The 27741-nt window shown below is 38.6% G+C and overlaps 1 protein-coding gene across 1 annotated transcript in view; it reads right to left on the bottom strand.

Moving 5' to 3' along the window:
* The window catches only part of CAPN7 (calpain 7), a 1011285-nt gene that overhangs the window by 421438 nt on the left and 562106 nt on the right, over positions 1-27741 (bottom strand). The window contains exon 11 of the mRNA XM_044064001.1: positions 27286-27392. Within this exon, the coding sequence (XP_043919936.1) occupies positions 27286-27392 (107 nt within the window). The remainder of the gene's footprint in view (positions 1-27285; positions 27393-27741) is intronic.

The raw sequence follows: 27741 nt of genomic DNA, 5'->3' as shown, positions 1-27741 counted from the left end.
CCATTGCCGTCCGGCATAGAGGGTATGAATGTGTGCCTCCCTGTTTGTTGATGTACCACATGACTGTGGTATTGTCCGTCCTTATCAGCAGGTGTCCTTGCTGGATGAATGGTCTGAATGCCTCGATTGCATGTTTCACTGCCAGCATCTCCTTTAGATTTATGTGTAGATTCAGCTGGTCTTGTGACCATAGGCCTTGGATACACTTGTCTTCCATGTGTGCCCCCCAGCCTAGGTCTGAGGCGTCCGTGGTGATGGTCTGCCTTGGATGTGGTTTGTGGAAAGGCAATCCTCTGTTTATCTGACAGGCCTGAGCCCACCACAGGAATTCTTTTTTCAGACATGGAATGATTGGTATCTGGGCTTCTAGACTGTGTCTGTGTTGAGACCATACATTTCTTAGGTACCATTGTAACTTTCAAATATGCAGCCTGGCATGTGGGATCAATATTATGCAGGATGCCATGTAACCCAGGGCCTGCAGGACTTTCCTTGCAGTAAGCTGAGTTTGTCTTGTTAATGCCATGAAATAGAGTGGTAGTTGCTTTTGTTTTTCCTCTGTGAAAAAAGCCATCTGAGTTATTGTGTCCAGTTCTGCACCCAAAAATGTTATCCTTTGGGATGGCACTAGTCTTGATTTTTGTATGTTGACTGTGTATCCCAAGGCTTGCAGCAGTTGCATGACATTGGCCAAATTCTTTATTAATTTTGTCTTGCTGTCCGCTTGTATTAGGCAGTCGTCCAGGTATGGGTAGATTTGAATTCCCTGAAGCCTGCAATGAGCAATTACTGATGCCAGGCATTTCGTGAATACTCTGGGTGCAGTAGATAAGCCAAAGGGCAATGCTGAGAATTGATAATGCTCTGATCCTGCAAGAAATCTGAGGTGTCTTCTGCAATCTGGTCGTATAGGGACGTGCAGGTATGCCTCCTTGAGATCTAGAGTCACCAGCCAAGACTCCTTGCCCAACATGGGAAGAAGTTGCTGTAGGGTCAGTATTTTGAATTTTGGAACAATGAGGTATGTGTTCAGTGCGGACAAATCGAGAATAGGCCTCCATTGATTTTCTTTTCTTGGTACAAGGAATAGTCTGGAGTAAAATCCTTGGCCTTGTTCCATAGATGGTACCTTTTCTATTGCTCTCATCCTTAGTAAACTGATGATTTGTTTTAGAGCCTCTGATTTCTGGCTTGGTGGAAGGTTTGGCATTCCTCTCTTTTTTGGTAGAGTGTGGAAGTGAAACCTGTAGCCCTTGTCTATTGTTTGTAAAGTCCATTTGTCTCCTGTAATACAATGCCAATTTCTTGAGAATAAGGCTAGCTTTCCGCCCAAGGGTGCTTCCAGTTGTTCCCTGGTAAGCGGAATCAGAGCCAATTCATTGTGTCTGTCCTGTAGAAGTGGTTGCAGTCGCAGCTGTGGCGGCACTTCTCTGGTTGGCAGGTTGCCACTGACGACCCCTGTAGGCACCCCTAGATTGACCTCTGCCTCTTGGGCGTCTATTTCTGCCTCTCTGTGCTCTGGAGGTGTCTGGAAAGGACCAATTCTTTGAAGGCCAATTTCTGCTAAACCTCGGAGGTTGGACCTGCAAAAAATCCTTGACTGTTTGGACAGATTTTGCTTTTTCTTCCACTTTCTTTAGAACCTCCTGTGCAGGGGAGCCAAACAAACTTTGTTTCTCCATACGGGTATCCAGGAGTTTAGACTTAACATGGTCTGGTAAGGATTGTTCTTTTAACCAGGCATGCCTTCGAATCACTGCTCCAGTCATAGTTGATCTAAATGAAGCCTCCAGTGCATCATAGCCACATTTTAAGAAATGATTACTGACCTGCTGAGAACTGTGTACCAAATCCTGAAGGGACTTACGGTCTAAAGGTTCAGGAGAGGCCAGCTTTTTATTCAGCTGATCTAACAAAAATTCCTGGTACTGTATCATGTGAAATTGACAGTTTAAAGCCCTGGCAGAAAGAGTAGAAGCTGTATAAACCTTTTTACCCCATCTCTCTAATGCTCTAGATTCTCTTTCAGACGGTAGTGGGTTTTTGGCAGAGGCAGCTGCAACATCTTTAGGGCCCTGAGAAATGGTTTCTGGGTCTGCAGCATGAGCCTTATACAATTGGTAGTGAGAATCTGGGACCCTGTAGTATCTGTCAGGCTTTGCAGGGGCCGGGGGAAGAGAATCAGGGGCAGTACTGGCATCATTGTATGCATCATCAACAACTGAAAGTACAGGTGGAATGGCTAAAGGCCTATGCTGTGGTAAGTGTAAAAAAGTCCTTAGCCTTTTCCTAGAATCAGAAAAATCCTGACCCTGCCATTGGAAGTGTTCCCTCATTGAGTGTAGGGTTTCCCCAAAAGAAAATTCTTCTGGAGGTGAGGCAGAAGGAATGGAGTCTTCTGCATCAGAATCCTCATAAGGTGAGTACGGGCCTTCCTGATGGTCCGATACATCTGAACCATCCGAGGAGTAGTCAGAGGACAGAGGTTCAGGGGGTTCAGTCCTAGGCCTCTTTTCAGGAGGGGGTTGTGAGGCCCTGTCTGGGTGAGGATGGGTTCCCCTTATCAGAGAAATAAGGTCCTCAGCAAGGCTGAGAATCTGGGAACTTGTGGTAGGCCTGTGAGAGGGAGCTTTTGAAGGTAAGGCCTTGGAAAGTTTGGAAAAGGCCTTGATAGACATAGAAGCAGGGGGTCTAGCTGCCCCACGTGCAGGAGTAGAGATGTCCAACGGAATAGTGTCAGACAACTCTTGTGTGCCTGCTACTTCAGCAGGAATTTCTGTAGCCGACTCAGCCATGGCCTGTGTGGCCTCGGTTATCGGAGGCATGCTTTCGGCCGAAGGGAGAACCGAGGTCTCGGTTTCAGCCGAAACCGAGACACTCGCGGTAGGCCTAACCGTGGTTTCAGCCGAAACCGCGGGCCGCGAGTGTCGGTCCTTTTCTTTGCGTTTTTTAGCTAAATGTGTAGTCGGAGTCTCCGACGGCATTTTATATGCAAAAGTGGAGCCAAAAAACTCTTCTGCAAACTCCGACCGACGTCTAAGAGTCTGTCGGTTGAAGGAAGCACAGGCTAAACAAGCTGATACGTCGTGGTCTGGGCCTAAGCAAGGAAGGCAGTAAGAGTAGAAATCCTTATGAGGTATTTGTTTCCCACAAGTTAAACAATTATTTACTTTGTCTGACATTGGCTGAGGCAAGAAAGAGTCCCCAACGGGGTACTTAGCTTTTTAGAAGTCTTTGGTACGCTGAAATCTCTGGATCTGACCGACCGGCACTTGCGAACAGCTTCTGCTTCGGGCACCGCGCGGTAAGAAAGACTGAGGAAAATGGCGTCGGCTGATGCCTTTATACCCCAGCAGCTATGACGTCGGGTGAAGTGCGACATCAGCCGAGGCCAGACCCAGACTTTGGAATCCGGCCGAGGCAGGACAACCCATTTGTTATGACTGCAGATGCATCCTTGAAGGACATCCAGAGAACCTCTTGCTGTGAGGCGACAACGCTAACCACTGCACCACCATGGCCTCCCTGGAAAAGGAATCATACAACTTCTGAATATTATTACTTGAATGCATTTGTCATTTGTGACACCAGTCACATACACAAATTTGGGGAAAGACAAAATAAATTGCCTCTACAGTGGGACAGTCGGGAAGGGACATAGTGATCAGACTGGTGACTCCCTGAAGGAAGACTGTGGTACTTATGCTGCTGCTGGTTATTCTTGTGCCTGGACTGGAGTCCATTTTGGGAATTTCAACCATCCCAAAATTTCCTTCGAGATACTGGACTCTGTTGCTGCACTTGGCCAAGCTGGTCCAGTAACTGACATGAACACTTCTGGATCCTTGAAAAAGCAGAAAGTGGAGACTAAAACTTCATGCCATCAGCTATGTGGTTTTTGCTCTCTTTCATATTCTCTAGCTTTTCTTTAATGTCTAGTGAGAAAATGGAGGATAAATCATATTAGGGAAAGATGCTTTAAAATCTCCAAGAAAATCTATGAAATACAGCAAAGTGCGAAGACGAAAAAATATGCAGGCATATGATGTCCTAGCTGAACCATTTGCTGAACTGTGTGATAGTTGCATGATGAAGGTGACAGAGGACGCAACTGGCATCAGTAAGTGGAATTTAGTGTTGACCTGTCCATCAGGCAACTCATTCATCAACTGGGGAATTTCATCAGCCAGCTACCTCTAGAACCATGACATGCGCGTGAGGTAGTTTAGTTTACCACCCTGAATGCGAATGTGGAGGAATCATTAATGCACATCCCAAATCTGCCCATTTCTCTGGACCCCACATCAGGAGAATTAACAGCAAGATTCTACAGAGTAAGAGTAATTTTAAGGTCAGACAAAACGGCAACAATCTGGCTTGGGAGTCTCAAACCAGAAGGTCCAGTTTTTGGAAAGTCACAAAATTCTGTGTGGTGACAGGTGTTACAGTTTTGGATTATTTCCATCCTATCCAGACAACATGGCACACTATGACTTCCACAGCGGATCCACCTAGAAAGGAGTCAGGAAGACCAAATGACTTTGTGCAAGACTTTCTGTGGAGAGTATGTGGGGTCTGTGGTGGCCACACCCTTCCCTGTCTCATCATTTCAAGGACTTTTTCCAAACTTGATGTAACCTGCAGGGAATGAAGGTTGTTATACACTGTCTTTCATAATAATACCTGGGGTAGAACACTCTGATGAGATGTCTAGGTATCGCCTCTTGCACCTATGCTTATTAACTGAATTCAGACAAGAAGGTGACAAGGATGATGTGGATGCCTGAATTTGTATAGCTATGACACAGTGATAATGCTAGAACCCCTCTGCTCCTCTGTCCTGTTTATGAGATGAATGGCTGAAGGAGTACACAGGAAAATGTCTCTGGCTGAGACCATGGTCAACACTGGAACAAGCAGTGAGATCTGCCAATGCACAGCTGTCTTCACTGTGGGACTTAGAACAAAAGGCACAGACTCAACTCCTAGAGGTCAAAGCCAAATGAGGCAGTTGCTAAGACTGGCACATCAGCACCAAGCCTGATCTTAATGTCTCAAATCCCTGACAACTGAGCCAATGGCCTTATCAAGCATGAGCCTGATGGAGAGGGTTTTGAAGCCATGATTGAAGACAACCCAGACAAATCCACAATGACCCAGACAAAGTCAGTAACAAGACTGACCCAAGGCCAACCCTGATACTTGTAAACACAAAACCTCTCAATTCTGATGCATCAACACCAAAACAGAAACCATAACCAATACAGACACATCTGTAGATATCAAAACCGGAAATTTGTGCCCGGCCTTGTTGATATTGCAGCTAAAATAGGGCACTAGCAAACAGAACAACAAAAAAAATAGAGCGAGTACCGAGTAAACTCGAGCAACAACACCAGCATAAATATCAGAAAAAAAGAAGTTGCAGAGTTCCACGACAAGACTATAACACTTTAATAAATAAAATAAAAAAAGTGAGCGCTTTTACGATCTGCCCAGATTGCTTCTTCAGACTGTTACAAAATGACACAACTGCAGTACATTATATACAAAAAAAAATTGATCATTAACACATTAAAAGCAATTAGTATATCTTGTTAAACTAAGAGCATGTCAATATAACATGAATAAAACACAAGTGTTTAAAAAGCTTTCAATGCTTCAATGCTCGTGCTTTGAGGAAGGGTTTGAGGGACACTGCATCATTAATGCCTGGGGGTTTATCTGCATTCAGTTTACTTATCCATTTTTGTTCTCGCTCTTCTGTCCTATTAATCAAATCTTCCCCATTGGTCCTTCATTAATAACTTCTAACACAAAAAATTTAAAAACATGATGTATACCTTCCTTCTCAACATGTTTAGCAAGGGCATTGGTTTCTTTAACAGCTACAATATCTCTCATATGTTCTAATGCATGTTATTTTAACATCTTACTTGTTTTACCTATATAATAAACTTTACATATTTGACAAAAACTAAAACATACAATGTTTTTAGTTCTACAATCTGCATAGAAACTTGCATCTATTTTAAAATTTTTCTCAGGATGAACAACAGTGGTACATGAAAAAATATATCTACAGGCTGTGCATCTCCTACATGGATATATCCCTTTTCTCTGTGAAATGATTTCATGTCTAGCACAAGATGGTGTATAGCATAGCTGCCTTTTTAAGGATTTCTTATTAATAAAAGCAAAATGTGGTATAGGGTCTATTACTCCATCTAATTCTTTTATTGCACTTAGGATATTCCATTTCTTCATAAAAATGCTGCAAAATACATTTACATCACTAGTAAAAGAAATAGGAAAACGCAGTTTAACTTCATTGTCTTTTCTACCCCCTAACTGTTGATCTACTACATGTTCAGAGAAATAGTGTCGGCCTTTTGTACTTCTTTCACTTAGTGCATGATTTACACTGGCATCCACTTCTGATTTAAAACAGCCTCTGCTGCGAAAATCATTTTTCAACATTTCAGTTGTTTGCATAAGGTCATTATCAAAATTATGTAATCTCATATTCCTTAGCATCTGTCCCTTAAAGACATTTCTACTCACATGCCTGGGATGCAAGCTATTTTTGTGTAAAAGACAGTTCTTTCTTGTTGGTTTTCTGTATAAACATGTCCCTATACAATTCATCTCTGATTGTTTAACCATAACGTCTAAAAATTCAATATTATTGTATGAATATTTATAAGTAAACTTTAAAAATGTAGTTGTATGTAAATAATCGATAAATTCAACCAGTTCCTTTTCTGTTCTCCCCCATAAAATAAAAAGGTCATCAACAAAACGTGTATACCATATCACATACTTACTATGTTCATGCCCTTGTAATAGGAAAAAATTCTCCCATTGCACTAATGCCAGATTGGCGTAGCTATTGGCACAAGCAGTACCCAAAGCTACGCCAATCTTCTGTAAATAATAATCACAAAAATGAAAAACATTATTTTCTAAACTATCTCCAATAATCCACATATTAACTCAATTTTATCATTAGAAAATGATTGCTTAATTGTTAAGAGTTCTCTGATATTCTCTATGCCCCACTGGCTGGGGATAACTGTAAAAAGAGAAGACATACCTAGTGTAACTTGCATGAACTGTTGGTGTAAGTTAGCTGTCTGTACATATAGCTTTTGTAAAAAAGTTCTAGTGTCCTTTAGGACCGAATCACGTGTCTAGAACAGGATGCAAATTATTTTCGATAAAAATAGACAGTGATTGAGTAGCTCAACCCTTACTAGAGACAATAGGTCTCATGGGGGGGCATATGTTGAATTTTTGTGGATTTTTGGAACCCCATATATAATGGGAATAATTGGATGTTCTGTTTTAAAATACTTAAATAATTCTTCAGAAATCATGTGCCATTAACATGTTAAATAGAACAAATTAAATTCTATCTATCACTCCCTTCAATACAGTTCTAATTATTTGTATGTATGTCTCACTATCAGACAACAGACTTAACATTTGTTCAACATAAAAACCTTTATCCATAACAATGATGCCCCCCCCACCTTTGTCCACTGGTCGAATTTCAATAGAATTTAAATTACGTAATTCTGACAGTGCACACATTTCATCTTTACTCAAGTTGAAAAAAGACTGTGGTCTATCACATTCAAAGGTCTCATGAATCTCTTTCTCACACACTGATACAAACAAATCTATCATAGCATGTGTTTTAGGTATAAAACAACTACGCTTTCTAAAACAACCAGTCCTTGTACCAGTATCAGTATTTGTGCCTATTGTATCAGGAAATAGCATTTTAAGAGTTAATGTTCTGCCAAACAGTTTCAATTCCTTTAGTATTTCTACCATGTCTGTTTTTTGGTATAAAAGACAGGCCTCTGTTTAAAACCGCTAATTGCATATCTGTTAGTTGTAATGAAGAAAGGTTAACTACCAACCCTTTTGACTCCGGCTGCGTGTGTTCATTCCCATTTGCCCTTGTACTGAAGCCTGTATATGCCGTACTGGTACTTTCGGTCTTCTGCTCCTTGATCTGTTCTCGATAAGAAGTGCTGTGTTCAAGGTAAATGGCTTGATAGTAGTCCCCTTTACTTCCTTCAGTTGCACAGAAAAAGGAGGTCTAGAGCCGTTATCCAAGTCATTAGTAGCATTATTTTTAGAACTAAGTGATAAATCTTTATCCACGAGTGTTTTATTCAGTGGTTGTTCCATCGTAGCTGTTAGTGTAGGCATTTCATTTTCGGATAGTTCATTTCCTGCATTGGTAGGTCCTGTGTTGATTGGTCGATTTACGGCTTCAATCAAATCCTGTGGTTGGTCTAAAGGTTGATTCCTATTGTTGGAGGGTGGTTTTGACCAAGAGACCACCACCCCCATTTGGAAATCATTCATGTCCCATTGTAATTTTTTAGTTTTAATACTCTGTAATCTCTTTTCATATTGTAACAGTTTCATGTAAATTATCCATTTTATCACCTACAACATCTATAGGGAAAGTAGCATAAAGTTCGTCTTGCAGATTATTGAGTTCGGCTGCTAATTCTCTTTCTTGTGGTAGAAAAAAATCTATTAGCAAATGCATATACTCGTGCTGTGTTTTATTTATACTATATTGACATGCCCTTAGTTTAACAAGATATACTAATTGATTTTAATGTGTCAATAATCAATGTTCTTTTTGTATATAATGTACTGCAGTTGTGTCATTTTGTAACAGTCTGAAGAAGCAATCTGGACAGATCGGGAAAGTGCTCACTTTTGTTATTTTATTTATTAAAGTGTTAAACTCTTGTCATGGAACTCTGCAACTTCTTTTTTTCTGACACTTGCACACAGATCTGGAAAGAAAAGCAGGAAAGCATTCTCCATCCAACAAAGGTTTAAACCAACCAGACCGCCTCTTAACAACTACCTCATCAATAATAGTGCTTAAAAGATCATCAGGGTAGGACATAGCTGAAAACATCTTTCTCAAATGTTCACAGTCCAACAAAAAATCATTATTGAGGGTGACCATTCTGGCCTTCCTCTCTAACTGCCCCTTAACCATCGCCTTTTTCTGATGCTCTTTTAAGCACTATTATTGATGAAGTAGTTGTTAAGAGGCGGTCTGGCTGATTTAAACCTTTGTTGGATGGAGAATCAATTACCCCTGACAACACTCATATACATGCCCCTGATGAGATGACTACACCTGTTGACAACAGTGTGAATTAGGGCACTAGCAAACAGATCTAGAACGAAAAGCAGGAAAGCATGGCATGGGAAAGAGCAACTAAATCCTTCTTGGTAATGGAGGAGAAAGAAATAATAAATATTAAATATTTTATTATTCAAATAGGACATAATCATCTTCATATAAGTAATGCCCTAATCATCTTATTAGTAAAGTCCACAGTAACCAAGTGGGTCCTAACGAACTTGGAGGACCAGGCAGATACTGGTCTTGGGGAAAATCCTTCTGAACTAACTAGTTTGACAGGAAATCTTCCCACAGCATCAGTAACATCAACTGGGAGAACAGAAGTACAGGAATCCTGCTAACAGGCTATGTATGACCTGGAACTAGAAATAAAAAACTCTCTAGCAGTGTCAGTTCTATTGATTCTATGCTATTTTTTCTTTTCCAACCTTTCACCTTCTCTTGTTCTTGTCATTACATATGTCAGGATGTTGAGTACCTCGGGTTGTTAGGATAGACTCTAAGGCAAGCTAAGGTTGAATCCCCTTTAGGGGTGGACACAGAACTGCCACTCAAAGTTTATAATAGCAGCTTACTTAATTTCCATCCTTAATGGTGTTACGTGTCAAAAGACTTATAACTTTTCTCATTCAAATGAGCTTTCCACAGACAGAGAACACACTAAATGTGCCTACCATATGGTGTAATTTTGTTGTCACACCAACAGAACTTAAAAACTCTACTTTCCATGACTAAAATGCTTAAACCAACAACGAACAAGCTTATTTGTCTAGGGCTATAATTCTCATTTGCGTGTAAGATGAGTTCAAATTCCAGACAAGACAAAGGTTTCATCTGGGAGCCAGTGCTGAGGATTAAGGAGATATGCTGTCAATGAGCTACTTCCTGTAGTCAAGAGTTTGATTCTCTCACTCTCCATTTGACCTGGCAGTTAGCACACAAAATTAAGATTATGAGCTATTAACAAGTTAGTACTTATAGTAGAGGATTTGATTTCCTCAACCTTCTTTTGCCACTGTACGACCTTGAACAAGTCACTTAATCAATGTGTGCTTGGAGGCGGCTGGGTATTTGTGCTATACTCCTCAATTGCCCCTTGAACTGCAAGCTTAGTAGCAACCTATGAAACTGTACGTAAGACTAAAGGGACTAAAATATCTTGGCAGAGAGAATTATTGCAGTTAGTGCAGAGGATTAAGGACATGAGCTATTAACTAGCGACTTCTTGTAGACGAGGGTTTGATCCCCTCAGCCAGTATTTGCCTATTGTGTTTCTATATGTATGTCACTTAACCAGACAATGCTTTAAAGACAACAGGGAATTTAGGTTAGGTTCCTTAATAGTTTACAGGACTGCATACCTAGTAAATGCCTATGAGCCAGTCTTTCAATCAACATTTAATAGCTTAAGATTGTTAAATTGAGAGAAAACTGTAAACCCAGTAATTAGAAAGCCAAACCACCAGCAAGATCTCAAATGCTAAAGCCAATTTTTTTTATAAATACCTGCAGCAAGAAAAAAAGAGAAAATTTGAACAAGTCTGAACTTCTTTATAACCACAAGAGAAATTAACAATAAAGTGATAAGGTGTGATGACTAATATATGCTAAGATCCAAGAGAGGTGCTCACATTTAGAAAAAAGTGTCTAAAATGGATTTTAAAAAAGTCTCATCTGATTCATTGTCTGTAAGCAGGAAAAACCTACTTCACAATTTAATTAGAACAAAAATAAGGTAATACAAGAACATTTTTAGTCAAGCTCAGTGTCTGAAATAACTAAGCTGCCTGGGGATAACTTCTCTACTGCAAATTACTTCACCTGCAAAAAAGATAGAAAGTTTCTGAAGAGCATGGTAGAAAAAGTGAAGGGTCTAAATAGCCTAGGAAAGTTTTATATACTGAGCTTCATGAAAGGCTACTGTTCCAGTCCTGCTGGTTGACCAGAATGGACCTCCTCATACTGACAGTACAGTTGTGGAAGATCATACACTTATAGAAGATCTTACCATAACAACGGGTGTCCTGTCCTTGAGAACAAATAAAAAAGTGGAACTGCAATAAATGTTTGAAGCTCACAAACCCTCTTGGCAGAAGTTAAGATCTACTAATTGTACAGTCTTCCAAGTGCAATGCTGCAAGGAAGAGGAAACTGTGGGTTCAAAAGGAGACTAATTTCTCAAGAACAAATTTAAGGTCTTAAGAAGGATGAATAGGTTTTCTTGGGGGCTTAATATGAAGGACACCTTTCAAAAACTGTTTAACTACAAAACGAGAAACCAGTAGTGGATTCAGAAGCAGGCAAGCACAAATGACTGACAAATGCACTTTAACAGCTAAATATGCCAGGGCAGAAGTAAGCAACTCACACAAATAAGAAAGGACCATTGAAATATCCACAGAAGGTGGGTCCAGGTCATGCTTGAGACACCAAATAGAAAATCGCTTTCATTTATTACATTGCATTTTTTAGTAGTGTTTTTTCCTGGCCTTCTGTAAAACTCAAGAGCACATCCTCAGAAAACTGGTGTCTAAAAGGAATAAAAACCTTATCACACAAACAGTGAAATGAAGGGTGGACAAGTGAGGGTGAATGAGGGATCCCTTGTCTTGTCTGAGTAGATCCATCCTGTGAGGTAACTTGTAATGACTGTGCCTGGCCAGATGAAACAGAAGAGGAAACCAATGCTGTTTGGGCCAAAAGGGAGTTACGGTCAAGATTTTGGGTGTATCCTACATGATCTTGTGCAAGTCTTTTGGCAACATAGTATGATGAGGATAAGCATACAGAAACATCCCCTTCCAGGAAAAAGACATGGTGTCCACTTTCCAAGCTAGAGGACTTGGCATTGTAGAACAAAACCTGTGATGATGACTATTCAGAAGAGAGGCACAAAGACCTACTTAAGGAGTACCTCACTCATTAACAATGTCCAGGAACATGTCTCTGTGAAACATCCATTTGTGAAGAACTGCCTTGGCCTGCTCATTGTGACTGTCACTAGATTATGCTCTGAAGGTATATAAACTGCCTAAATGGTCAAGTTAAGGTGGATTGCAAAATCCCAAGCGTGAAGAGCCAGCCTGCAATGATGGTATGACTCTGTGCTCCCTTGTTTGCTGATATACCGCATGACTGTGCTATTGTCTGCAAGAATCCTTACAGGGCCAGTGGGTCCAAAGGGAGTAGAGAGCATGGAGAGCTGGAATCAAAGCTTTCACCTCCGTGATGGTGATATGGTCCATCAGTTGTGGAGGAGATCAAACCCCCTTAAATCTGACATTATTGGATGAAGCTCCTCAACCCTAATCCAAAGCATTCATGTACAGCTCCTGAGTGGGAAAAGAACCTGAAAAAGCAGGCTGAGATTCAGAGAGATCTGATGACTCCATCAGTTGAACTAGAGTTTGAGGCAAGGTAATAGAAGAATGGGAAGATCAAGAGGATGGCAATGTTGAAGCCAGACAGCTTTGACATAACACTGAAACTAACTCACATGGAATCTGGCAAAAGGAACCATAGGAATCACAGATGCCATGAACCCCAAAGCTGGAAGGAATTCCCTTGCAGGATGAATTAAAACAGTAAGAGGAAAAAATAACTGAAAATAAGCCATCAAGAACAGGACCTTGGAAGGAAGCAACAAAGCCATCATTGGCACAGTCTGAATCCTGCAATCTAGAAAAATCTGATCTTGAGAACGGGGTCAGAACCAATTTGTTGAGGTTCAAGGTGAACTATGCACTTTGCAGAAGAAACATTGTAAATCTGAAATCCTTAAGAGGAAATAGAAGAAGAATACGCTGGGGGGAATTTTGAATCAACAGATCATCTAAATAAGGGAAAATCCTAATGCCCTAAAGCCCCCAGAAGGCCACCACCAGGTCTAGACATTTGGTAAACACCTTCAGGGCCATAAAAAGACCAAAAAGCAAACAAAGCAGAGAACTGATAATTTGAGGAAGAAACAGAAATAAAAAACTTCCTCAAAAGAGGGTAAATAGTAATGTGAAAATACTCATCTTTCAAATTCAGAGACACCAGCAAGGCTTGGAGAAGCAGCAGAGGGAACAGAAATTGAAGAGAGAGTATCCTGAAGGGAGGAACCTTCAAAAAAGTAATGAAAAAAGAAAGATCCAGAATGAGCCCCCACAACCTTTCTTCCTGAAAACCAGAAACATCCTTGAAAAAAACATACATCCTGTTGGGGGGGGGTTGGGCAAATGATCCCCTGCACTAAAATATCTGAAGAATCAAAGGAAAATGAGGGAGCTGGTAAGGAGTTGATTGGGGAAGGTGTGAAAAGGGAGGAAGGGACTTCCAAATCATAAACTAACCATTTTGGATAATGGAAAGCACCCAAAAGTTTGTGATTATATGTTACAAAAGGGACAAAAGGAAGAGAAAGTGGAACCTGGCTGAGACGCAGAAGTGTCTGAATGTCAAACTGAAGCAGATTTGTCAAGAAAAGATGTTTTTTGTCTCCTAGAACCATGAGAAAACTCATCAGGAAAAATGCTCTTGGAAGACCTCTTCCCCCTTGAAGGCTATCCAAGCTGCCTTTAGACAAAGAAAGATTTGGAGTGATACATTCTCTGGAACCTAGGAACATTTTCTATTTCAGATCCTGAATAATATTTCCCTTGTAATGTCTTAAACAACTCAGCTGCAGCAGAACCAAAGATATTTTGATTATCTAATGGAGACTGACGGAACTTTGACTTGATATACTCAAGGAGAGCCAGTTAGTGTAACCAAGCATACCATCTCATCACAAACCCTGATGCAGCTGCCCTAGAAGAGGCATCAGCAGCATCACAACTGCATTTTAAAGAGTGATAAACTACTTGGGAAGCAGTGCTCAACAAAGAAATGGCTGAAGAGTTTGCTTCAGAATCTGGCAAGTCAGTAAGAATATCCCTAAGCTAAGAAAGAAAATCTACTGAGTTTCAAGGACTTTGTAAAATCTATCAGACTTCTTTGGTAGGATGTGAGGAATTAGGTGCTTGAGAAGCCAAAGATAAAGTGCTCAACAAAGCATCCAACATGAGGGACTTCAAAAGGATAGAAGACTCAACCTGCAAGAAAGATTAGTTGGGTAAAATCTTATAATGACAAGACAATCATGGATTTAGGTAAAACACAGTTCTGACAAAAACGTCATAAAACAAAGACGAACTGAGTAGCGTAATATTTAATCATAAGAACAAAGCTTTCAGGTTAAACACCCTTCATCAATATTAAATCAATGCACCTACTTAAAACAATTTATATAGACATTAATTACATCACAGCCAATAGAAATTCATCACATACTTAAGAAACATCACAGTCTTTTTTAAAAAATATTAAAATGTTATACAAGTCTCAATATATAATGGAACAAATACAAAAAAATAATGTAAACAGTTATGTCTGTTTTAAAATCGGTTTCAATGATACCATTTGATTTAAACCAGGTGATGTATCTGTAGATAAAAGAAGTATTCATTTATATTCACTCAATTCTAATTTGGTGTTTATATCACCCCATCTATTGTCTTTAGTTATATTTCCAATAACTTTAAACATAAAACCATGCTCTAAGTTAGTCTCAGTTATATGCTTAGCTAGAGCATTTGTCAAGATCTTCCGCCTAATGTCAGAATTATGTTAAATTATTCTATCCTTAAGTCTTCCATTAGACTTACCTACATAGAAACAGTTACATTTTTGCACGTAGTATACAATGTTAGTACTATTACAAGTTGCAGCACATTTAAATTCAAATCTTTTTCCAGTTTGTGTATCAAAATAGTTCACATCTTTATCAATACAAGTGCAGCAACAACAATTGTAGCATGGAAAAGTACCATATTTATTTATCCTAGTTGAATTCATGCTCCCCTTTATATCTTTGTAACATAATTGTTGCTTCAAATTAGCACTATTTCTATATGCAAACCTAGGTGTAGGATTAATAAATTTCGTCAAATCAGGTAATGCCTGTAATATGGGCCAATTGTCAGAAATAATTCTCTGTATTTGTGAGGTACTTCTGTTATAGGTTGTCACATATCGAAGTTGTACACAATTATCAGGGGCAACAGATGTTATATCAGTAATATTTCTTCAGTCCCTGAAGTATGGACTAGCATCTCCATAATCTAGCTATTTCATTGTAATAGCATGTAATCATATACTGGAATCATACCCCCTAAAATCTTATAATAACCATAGAAGTCCTCTTCTATATGCTGCAGTATCCATAACACGAAGGAGTCCGCCTCTGGTTTACTCCTACATCTGGCTGTTATACCAACGTTAAAATGCTACTGTGAAGGTACGTGCATAGTACCACATCACACAGTGTACGTCGGCCATAAAACGACACTGGGTATAAAGAGGATGTCAGCAAGCACCTATCTCAAAACATTTCTGCCACCTGTTTGACTGCCAGCTCCAGTCATCACTCATTTTGGAAAGTCACTTTGTGCTTAGACAGTGCTTCAGATAAGTATCCCATAGGTTTTTTGCTATCTATATTTGCTACTGTGTTTCCTTTTCATGATCCACATAAAGACGCTCACGAGCTCTGTCTTTTTTGATTAGGCCCAGAACATGACCATACATCTTGTGATATTTGTAAGGCCTTTGACCCAAAGACCCTTAGGAGCTGTCTCTCTTCCCCTAGGCTGTGCTTGTGGAGTACCCCATAGATGGACTAGATCCAGGGCTTGGGCACATCATTAGTGGATGTACAAGTAAGCAGCTCCAGGTCAGCCTCCAACTGCATTGTGACAGAGGGAACTGACGCCAGCACTGGATGGCCCTCATGTTCTTCATCCAGAGAAGGCTCGATAACAGCAGACTCAATGCATGCCTTCCTTAGACTTACTTTAATGCAGTTGCTGAACATCAGGGAGGGTGGACTCAGAAGCCATTGTACCTGGAACAAAAACTTCAAAACTCTGATTTTTCAAGTACACAGAAAGGGATGACAGTTGGGTATGAAGAGTCTTTGGAGAAAATGCCTGACAAATCTCACACTGAGTATGGTCTTGTGCAACACCTAAACAAAAAGGCACTTGTGTCTATCCTTTTGGGGAAGCTACCTTCACCATTCACATTTCCCCTTTCTGGATGACATGTAAAAAGATAAAGTAACTAAAGAAAAAAATAGAAAGGAAAAGACTCCAGCAGGGCACTTATCTTATAAAGGCCCAGTAGATGAAACAACTCGGTGAATGACCTGCAGACTGACTTCATACAAATACTGTTTGAACGGTCAGAAAAACATTCTGAGGATTACGCACTCATACCTATGTACCTTATGCCTTGGATGTAAAGCATATGTTTGATGTACAGTGCCTGGAAGGAGATAAGGCTTTGGTATGCTGGCCGGGCATTCAGCTATCACTGTCAGGATATCCTGTATGTAAACAATACTACAACAGTGATAAGGAAGGACATCTTATGTTCTGGCTTGCCTGCTCTCTTACCATACTTGTGATTTGGTGTCCTCCCTTCTTCTCTGGCTGGACATTTAATACTCTCATTTATATGGATCACTATTCCATCCATCTCTCTTTCTCCACTGTATGCTATTCCTGAACAACTTTTACCCAAACATATCCCTACTCCACCTTCTCCTTTCACTAGCCCATGTTTCTGTGGTACAAGCAATGCCCTCACCTCTGCCCCAGAAGATCTATAAATAGTTGACATCAGAAAATTATGTGCATCCAAGTAGAGGAACAAGTATTTTAGCCCAAGTTCTAATGCATTAATTACATTTACCCTGCAACACATTTCCAGAGATAAAACTATTAGGTTGATGAGACAAACAGTCACGCTTATTCTTAGATGACAGATATGTTGTAGAATACTAATTTTTATGTCATTGCTTTTAAGAATAAAGTTAATACTTGTTATAAACGTACTGGTATGTTTTTGCATGACTTATTAGGACAATCATCATTTCAAAGCACTGTTTCAGTTTTTAAAGGTATTTTTTAACAAGAAAAATCTTTATTAAATTATCACTTATGACACAGCCAATCATACATTTATATAAATGAAAAAAAAACATACTGACATAATCTTAGGTTCATAGGTTGGTATTAGGCTAACAGCCCTAGGGCTTATACAAGCCTAGCCTTAACAATTCCCTGTCTATTTCTTCCCACAATATTTACTTCCCTGGACCCCTGTCTAGCAGGACGACTGACGTGATCCCCGGGGTGAATTTCCTATCTCCCATCCAATCGTCAAGGTTCCTTTTGAAGAGGGCCAAAGAGGCGCTCAGCTTGACATGTATGGGCAGTCTATTCCAGAGGCTGGGGAGTCTCTGGGTCAGGAACCTATCCCTCCAGTATGTTTTGCTCATTGTGATGACAAGGTTTAGATCCCTGGGGCATGTGGATCTGAGGGATTGGGATTTCTTTAAGTGTAGCATGTCCAACAGCTCTGGGTTTGAAATGGCCTTGTATGTTAAGCAGAGATCGGCTGAGTAGATGATATGTGACAGACTATAGCTGGAGTTTTTTTAGACGGTCAGCATAGGGTATTTGCTTTAGGCCTGTGATTCTTTTAGTGAGGTATTTCTGCGGCCTTTCCAGTTGTTCCAGATGTCTTGACAGGTACACACCAAACGGGTACATTTACGGGTTACATTAACAAAAACATAAAACAAATTGGTGTGCTGGTAATACTGCAATAGAGCATGGTTGTAAGTTCATATTTATATGGCATCTCATCCGAAGGTTGACACACTCAGGAGTGCAATACTCCCATCCAATAGCATTGACAGACTGCAATCCTCAGTGATTAACAAAAAAACAAAACTAATAAAATGAAAGAACTGGCAGTTGGTGTAGAGGTTTAAGGGACTTGCCTCCTCTTTCAGGGTTTGACTCTGAGAAGTGCCACTTAACTGGGGTGTGCCTCTAATTGGGGTATTTTATGCATATGCACACCTCTCTCAATTTCCTGTAAAGGAAACAGCAGCTGTGTGCTCACCACAACATGCTGCAGCATCCATCTGCATCTCCTGCAGTTCTGTTGCTCTGTATCTCTCCAGCTTCTCCTTAAATCTCCAGTGTAGGCTTAGATGAAGGACACTGCCTGTGTAAATCTCCTGTGTTGGTTTAGATGACATTAGGAACAACACTGCGAGGTAAGGAAGTTCCCCACAGGATCTTAATGCTTACTGTGTTTATGCACGTTAGGTGCAAGCATTATACATCACAAACCATACTGACATAATTTTAGCTGCAAACATTATACATCACTTCTAATCTACCCAATCATTGTCAGTCAAATATTACATAGCTCATTCAAATCCTTCCTTCTTTTAAACCTCATTCCTCTCCTGTATGCATTGTTTCGACAATTCCCATTTTTTCTACGTAATTTCCTCTTATCCTTTTCTAAAGATCTCAATTCCAGTTCTTTTATCTCTATAACTATATTCACTGCTTCTAGTACAGTTGGTTAAGACTTTGATTTCCATCTTCTAGTAATAGCTGTTTTGGAAGACACCATAATTAGACTCAGCAAGGCCTTAGTATATCTAGGCAATTCCGATTCTGTATCACAGCTCAGAAAAATAATTTCTTTGCATACATCAGTTTGCTCACTCAGTATCACTGATACAGTATTCTGGATGGCAACTTTAAAGTCTGCCCTCGAATTGTACTCCCAGAAAATATGTTCCCAGTTACCTCTTTCATCCCCATCACGCCTCCAACATTTGCTGTCTACCTGAGTAAAAATTATCTGGAGTTTACTTGGGGTACAAAATACGTATGTAAACATTTCCAAGCAAAAATCTTAAATCTTCTAGATTCTGTTGCATATTTGGGAGACATACATACATATATCCCCCCATTGTTTCTTTATGAATTGCTTATCCAGTCTCTCTTCCCAATCAATCCTTTCTAACTTCCTCTGACTGACTCTTAAACTTATCATGCAATATTTTACATGCTTTACTAATTACTCCTTTTTTCACAACAGCTTCTGTTCTAGATTCTACTAAAAACTTTACCAGTGCTGGTCTTTCATTTAGGACACCTTATTTTTTTCTTTTTGCCTATGCTTTCCATATCAAAGATTGATATCAGAGTAATCACTAACCTGCAATCCAAATAATAAATTCTTGGAATCATCCTATTCTATTACCTTTACCTCTCTGGTTACTTGCTCCCAATACCTTGGCTCATTTGCCAGTTTTCTCCAATAAATTCCAGCCCTCTCTTTCCTATTGTTTGTATCCCTAATTGCAGTCATCCCTATTGGCAGAATTTCCTTTCTCCATTCCCATTTTGGCTTAGTTCTTAGCATACTTTCTGCTACTTTACGAATATAATATTCTATATGATTGTTGCTATTCTTCTTAAAGATCTGCATCTAAAATCACAGTCTCTTCTTGTTTCTCGAGCTTCCCCATTTCCTGATAATCCCTTTCCACTCTGAATTATATATTTTTGCTTGTGCTACATAAAGGAGCCTTAACTGTGTAGCTCTGAAATACCCGTTCAAATCAGGTAATCCTAATCAGCCTTGTGCTATTGGAAGAATCAGCTTATCCCACTTGATTCTTGCTGTCTTCCTCTACCAGAAAAAAATTCTTCAGCTCTTTATTAATTGCTATCCACAACTTCTCCTCTGGTTGATAAAAATATGCCTGACCTGTGTATAAGACTAAAGAGACTAAAAGCATTTTAACTGACTGTATCTTACTATCCATATTCATATAACAGAGCTTCCAATTTCTCAGTTTTTATATTATATTTTGTTTAGTCACTTCCCACATATTCTTAGCTGCTACACTGGAATCATTTTTAATCCATACTCCTAAGTATTTCATTTTATCATGTCCCCCATAAATATGGATATTGCTGAACCAATTCGTGTGTGGGTACATCATTTATAGCTATTGTCTTTGTTTTAGCTTCATTAATTGTGTATTCCAAAAATAAGTGAAATATTCCACAACACTAAAATATCCTTTTCTGTTTTTTTCAAGTCTAAAATAATATCATATGTAAACAGAGCCAGCTTTTCTTGACTACCATACCAATGAAATCCTTGAGTTTCTGAGACCCTTATATTCTTTACCAATGGTTCTAAACATAAGGCAAATAATAAAAAGGAAAGACGGCACCCCTGCCTGGTTCCTCTGGTCAAGCAGAAATTATCAGAGAGGAACCCGCCCACTTAATTTTCACCTCCGATCTCTCATATATCCTCTTAATTGACCTTATAATTTTATTAGGGAATGCAAATGCTTCCATTGCCCTACTCAAAGTCCCAGCTTACTCTGTCAGATGCTTTCTCTGCATCAAGACCCACCAACAAGAGTGGTATTTTCTTATATTCTGCTTCCCTCTGAATCATCAGTGTCCTGTAAATGTTGTTAAATGTTTGCCTCCCCTTCACAAAGCCACACTGATCAACATCTATCAGTTTTGGTATCACTTCTGCCATTCTTTTAGCCATTATAGACATAAGCACTTTATAATTATGGTTTAGAATTGAAATGAGCCTGTATGAAGCTGGATCTGATGGGTATTTACCTTCTTTAGGCATTACAGCTACCACTGCTTTCTTCCACAGGATGTTGGTACTTCTCCTCCTCTTAAAATACTATTAAACAAAACCTTCCAGATCTTTATCAGTTTTTCACTCCTAGCATCCAAACTTCCACAGGAATACCATCGATTCCTGGGGACTTTCCTGTAGAATGGTTATACATCACCATTTTATCTCATCTCCTTCTATCCTACATGTTAGTAATTGAGCCTCATCTACTTCTAACCTTGGCATATTTAATTCTTCCATAAACATTTGTACCTTTTCTTGATTTCCATATTACGCTGCTTTATATAGATTTTCATAGAATTTCCAAAATATTTCTAGTACCTCTACAGGATCTCTTATCTTCCTTATTATAGTCTCCCTAAGTTTGGCGACAGCCCTTTCTACTTTCTGTTACCCGAGTTGTTGTGCTAAAAGCTTCTGCACTCTAGAATTATCAAAAAAAAGTTGCTTAACAGCAATCTTTCTAAACTCATGTATATTACTAATCCCTTATTTTAATATAATCCCTTATTTTCAGTTTAGCACTCTGCAGTTGCCCCTCTTCTTGCTCTGTGAGATTCCCCCATTCTGCAATACTTTTAACATTTGTCAATCTCTCTAAATAATTCTTGTTACTTCTTAACCATATCTCTCTCTCTTTTTTATTTCCACCCTATTTTAAACTCCACTTTAATTTTATTCCACTGGCTAGCTATATTTTCAGATGAAATTTCTATCTTCTCTGATAGCTCTTGAATAATTTCCACTATCCATTCATTAAATTTCTCTCTTTTTCAACAGATGGGTGGGAAACTGTCGATGTATCATTTTTCTTTCAATACCCTGTACCCTGCATTTTTATTTTAGTTATTACTGGTGCATGGTCTGAAATAGTTATGGGTGTATATCAAAATGTTCAATTAAATGCACACGTTCCTGTGAAATATAAATTCTGTCTAGCCTAGCCCAGTTCTTGTATCTTGGGGAATAATTTGTAAATTCATTCCAAACTCCTAGTACTGAATTCATATCTTGCATGCCAAATGTTTTCATATATTTCTTCAGAAATCTACCCTCCCTTGTTATATTAGCTGTTTGGACCCCCCCCAGACACATCTTCACTGTGTCAAATTCCAGTCCCGACCTATATATAATATTCCTTGCTGAAAGCTGATTATTTCTCCCAGAATTTTCTTAAGCCCCATTATAGCAGTTTTAGGTGGAATATAAATTCATGCCAGTGCAATCCTCCGCCCTTGCCAGGGGCGCCTTAGTACTATAAATCTACCATTATTATATTTTTTATCCTCTTCTATCAATATTGCAGCTCGTCTTGCAATTAATATAAGTACTCCTCTTTCCCTTTGCCCCAGGTATTTCACAGAATAACCATCCTGAAAACTGTTCTTTATCAAATTCATGTATTCAGTTCTTTCCAGATGCATCTCATGTAGCATAGCTATTTTCACTCTACATTTTAAGATAGTTCACTGCTCTTTCTTTTTTGTATTAATCTGTAAGCCCACTGACATTTAAAGAAATCACATAAAGCATCATTGTATTAAAAAGTTATTATTCCCACCTTTTATGTATAACAACTTTTAAGTGTCTAGTTCCAGCTTTTGTGTTACATGCATATACTGTTTCATCTTTTATGCAGTTGTTTCTTGTCATATCCATTTTAGTCTATGTCACATCTTACAAAACTTTTTGTTTTACTGAAAGCCTTCAGACAAAAAACAAACACATCCCCAATACCCCTACAAAACATATTAACTTAATACTAACACACAAAACTATGTACGTCTTCAAATACTGAAGTTTTACCCTCCTGAATGGAACACGTCGCAAACTGACAGCCACACTCAGAGAGTTGGATTAACCTAAAAGAAAGGTTATCCATGCTAAGACGCATAGTAAAGCCTGTGCTTCGACAAAATGCTGTCTGATTTTGTCTTATCTTTATAGCTCTCCTGTATAGAGAAATGTTTGAATGGTTTCAGAAAACGTGATCTCCTAGCCATTTCTCTTTGTCAGATCGTTAACATGGAGACATGAGGACAAGAAACAAAGTTACTAAAGTCATACTTTTATTTGCTAGAAAAAAACTTTATAATATTCAATGTTCTTTTTCATTTACTTGCTTTCTTTTAAAAGTTGTTACTAGATCAATCCAGTCATTCCCCTATGCCAGAATGAGAAAAAGTATATACATTTTTCTTTTGTCATCCTCTTTTGATCAGACTTTTCTTCTTTGTTTTTACATTGCATTATCTACATTTTTTAAAACTGACTAAGAAGAAAGACAGAAGAAGGGGAGAAAGAAAGAAAAAAAAAACAGGAGCAGCTGTTTACATTAATATCCCCGTTACACTTAAAAATAACTGAGAAAACCTTACTTTCTAGCATGCAAAGTAAATTATGCACTATAAAAATATTACTATTAAGAAAAAAATTGTTTTACTTACAGTTAGCTTTTTCCCCTCCTCTTCACCTCTCCTAAGCATTTTTTTCTGAACATTAATAACATGAAGTATTGCATATGCTTTAGAGTCCCCTACAAGTTTAACAAAGTCAAACAAGTGCTATATTTCCAGACTGCCTTGTTCTTTCGTGCTTCACAAATATAATTATTGCTCTGTAATCCCACATTTGTTAATTTCCAAGTTACTGGTTTTATTTCTGCTCATCATCTCCCAAATCCTGTCTCTGCTTCATTTCTAACATACTCCCATTTTTTTCTAGTCAAATCCTGTGCTTTTTTCCGGGTCTATATTATAAGCACAAAAAGACTAAACCGTGAATGATCACGAGCGAAAATGCCAGGAATAGAAAGTGTGATTGTGGGGTCGTGTTACAGTGAGGAGTGGGATATTTGCCCTTTCCTCCCTGTAGTGCGACCTTGGAGTTAGAGTATATAGTTAGCGGGGGAGGTGTGGGGGGCACAGCCCCCCACAACAGCAAGTTCGATTACTGGCATTTTCGCTCATGTGAGCGTTTGCAGTTTAGTCTTTTCGTGCTTATAATATAGACCCCTTTCTTCCTTCTCTCAAGGATTTTCCATTGAAACATTGGAAAAGGTTTCACTGGCACAGCCTTTCTGTAGTGTTTATTACCAGAAGAACAAAAAGCAGAATCTCCTGTTTCATGGCTCAGTTTTTGCTGGACAAACTTTTGTATTTCCTCCTTAGCATGTACTGCATCAAAAAATTATTTTGTCCCTCCAGGAAAGAATATTTTGAAGATAGCTGGGTACAGCAGTTTGAATCTCATGCCCACTTCTCAACATTCCTTGAATAGAGGAATAAATTTACTCCTCTTTTGTCTGGTATGCAGTGAGTAATCATTCTCCACAAACACTCTGCTGTTTCCCACTTTTAGTACTTTGTCCTTCTGCCCCAGTTTTGTTAGAATCAACTCCTTCTGCTGATAGGATTGCATTTTTGTTATTAAAGGACTAGGTTGCTTTCTCATGGCCAGGTTTGGACTATATACATGATGTGCCCTTTCAATTAACAACTCCTGTGTGGGAATACCAGCCCAGTTGCTTATTTGTGCTTTCATAATATTAATAACAGTGTGTTCCTTCTAGCATATCTAGTACAGCAGAAAATGTCAGGTTTTCCTTACATGCTCTGTCCTCTAATTCTATTATTTTTTGAAACCTCTCTTCTTGAGCAGTCTCATATTCAGCCAGCCTTTCCTTCATTCGAACTCTGCTTTTTACAGTTTTATCACCTCATCTGAATATCTGTTTAAAGCTTTTTCCATTTTTCCAGCCTTTTGTTATTTGCACTGATATACTCCATCAGTGTTTTGTTTATCTGAATTAGGTCTGTGTCTGCATATGTCTTATATTTTCCATTAGGTTACTGGAAGTCATATCTGGAGCTTGCATTGCTCTTTTGTTGAACAGCTGCAGTACCCTTCCAAGTCAGTGTTTTCCTCACCTTTTGTATCTGATTTTCTTTCAGGTCCTCTGTATTTCTTTTTTATTGGCATCCAGGCAGTGTACTTACTAGCCAGTTACTGAATTTTACCCAGAAATATAAGTCTACTTGCTTTCTCTTTTAAGTTTCTGTTTTCACACTGGGAGAGCTGAAGTTAAGCAGTTGGTCAGTGTGCAGCCATCTTATAAGTTCTCAGTTTTTGAAGGTATTGAACATACGTGCAGCAGCAATTTTCAGAATTCAAAAAATTCACAGGAACCTGGCCAGTCTAGCACTTAGACTGATAGTGTCAGCCAAGGGTTCAATTACCAAACCTATGGCTATTTATGTTGATAGGATGTTGAAAACTTTTTTAAAACAACTATTCGCATATTGTTAAAAATCTTGGGATTTTCCTGCGTTGGTTATCAAGCATGTCTTTTTATGATTACAACAGATATTCATTTGTACGCTGTGATTCCACACAATTAGAAACTTTTTGATTAATGGAAATGGTTAAATTGCACAAGGATTTAAATGAAGATGCAAATCAAGCTTACTGGATACTGTACGGAAATCAACCTGAAGAAAAAAATTTGCATTTTTTGAGGTTGAGTATTTCAGACAACACATTAGGGTCACTATGGGGACAGTGTAAGTACCAGTATCCCAAATTGGTGCAATTTTATTGGGAAGAGAACTTTGTGTTTCACAGTGAATTTTTATGTCTCATGTTAATCTGTACCTGTGCTACCAAGAAAAAGTATTTATGTTGTGGTCAGGCTCAGCAAATTCAGTGCATAATTTTTTTTTAAATATTTGGAGACCACCGCAGCTTTTTAACATAAATTTTCCTGTGACAGAATATATTATACGGACATTATTTCTAGAGATTAAGATTTTAACAGTTTCCAAACTACGTTTTTTATGAAGCCCACTTTTCCAATATTCACTTATAGTTTACTAGTTGCCACACAGTAAACAAAAAGTTAGTGTTGTTAAAGGGGAAATGGCCTGCCTGTCTACACTTATTTCTGCACATTCAGACTTTCATGATGAGTTGGATTTTTTGAAAGCAATATTTTACAACAGAGGTTAGCCACACAAACTAGTTGAAAATATTGCTTTAGAGGTGTTGAACAGTAGCTCCAACACATACCAACCGAAGGCTCACAGATGTATTTATAGGTTCATACGTAAATACTAGGCTATCATCTGCAGAGTATTACAAGCCTAACCATCAACCAGGGATCAGAATAAAATCATGCACTTTGCAAATGTGAGGTAAAGACCTTAATCATTATGCCAATCCCTGCTTTAAAAGTGTTGAATAGTTGTTCTGCCATGTATCAACCTATTGTATGTATCATCAATGGTAATTTTGTGAGCAGGATATAAGATATGAGATATGACTGATAATATGTTTATCACACCATTTTCTTTGGATTATTATCAGAATACTGATAGCTTGTATAGTAACTGGGACAGATGTTTGCCTAATGAATTGTTGGATAAGCCTGGGCAACAACCTAGAATTATTTTCGGCAGTGTCAGGATCATTAAAGATTACATGAAAACAGGTGAATGATTCCACAAAAGTATTAAGGAAAAATGTGGGAATTATCTCAATGAAGATTTCTTTGTGACACTACTAAGGTCACAGTGGCCAGGTATGATAAAACAATACCTTATCCCAGCTACTGTGACTGTAAAACCCGAGCAGTTATTTATTTAGCTCAGTGTATGTATGTATGTCATGTGATGGATTTTATCTGAGTAAAACTGAAACGTTTCTCAGAAATAGGATTTATGAACATTTATGTGATATTTGGGACAAGAATGTTGCTCAGAAATAGAATTTATGAGAATTTATGTGATGTTTGGTATACTGATCTTGGGGAGTTAGTGTAATGAGGATATGTGTGGATGGTACAGATCCCCACATTGGGACATATTAACAGCATTACAATGAGTTTTGACATTAGCTGTTATTCTGCATCACTTGCAATTCAGCTTTCATTCTTGTGAGATTCACAGCTTCAAGTCTCACACTTTCACAAGGCAGTAATGCCTGCCGTACCTCAGCCATGTCTTCTGGCAAGTAATTGCTACCTACAACTTTTAGTTATTACAGCTGAGAAACCATCTTGCATTAGTAAACCACTGTGTCTAGAAAATGTTTTACCAGCTCATCTGCTACTTTACATGTTGTAGAAGACATGCTGCAGTAATGTCTTCTATAATACATTAATAAAAACAATAAAAAAAATCTAGTAAAATACACCAGAAAACGAAGTTAAAGCACATGCTGAACTAAGTAGGTAATGACCATAATTTGTACCCAGTTTCTGTTCAGAGCTAACTGCAGACACTCCAGTGCTGACCCTACAAGTGATCTTACAGGAAGGTGAACACTTTCCTCTGGAACGTTTGCACTATCCTTACAGTAGCTAACTTCATCAACTTAATATTTTTCACTTTTTCTGTACCTGGTCATGTCAATTTATGGAAATATGAGAGGTATTTATATCTAGTGTGACAAACCATTTTCCCATGCAAAGCTAGCTCACCAGTACCACTACAGTGGTAGCTTACCGCTGATACAGCATTCTGAAGGAATCCTCTTTATTAAATGACTGGTTTTCAGAATGCATTGCTATCCTCTCTGGAATCCAGCCAGTCAGTGCATGAAGATCAATGTTCTGTAATGAAACCAAACCAGTGTCAAAAGTAATCTATTTAATCTAATTTACAGAATTTTAAAACTGCAGATTATATAGCAAAGTAAGCTTTTTATCTCTAACAGTTCCAAATATGAATCTGTACAGGTTTTTATTGTAAAGATACACTTCAGAAAAGCTGTTTTATACATGACTTAGTAATTGACAGAACAATCCAAGGGAAAAAAACACACCAGATATGCAATGCATTTATCTTCATCCCATCCTTCCTTGATCTTTCCATGGGTATGTCAGAATGTCACAAGAATAGGCTTAGAAGTAAAATGGAAAAACAGTGCACAACATTCATGAAACTGCAGCCAATGTCCTA

Source organism: Protopterus annectens, chromosome 2.part2, assembly GCF_019279795.1.
Source record: "Protopterus annectens isolate FY-2018-M chromosome 2.part2, PAN1.0, whole genome shotgun sequence".
NCBI lineage: Eukaryota > Metazoa > Chordata > Ceratodontiformes > Protopteridae > Protopterus > Protopterus annectens.
Note: the sequence above shows the minus strand (reverse complement) of the source record. Positions and strands in the feature narration are given on the sequence as shown.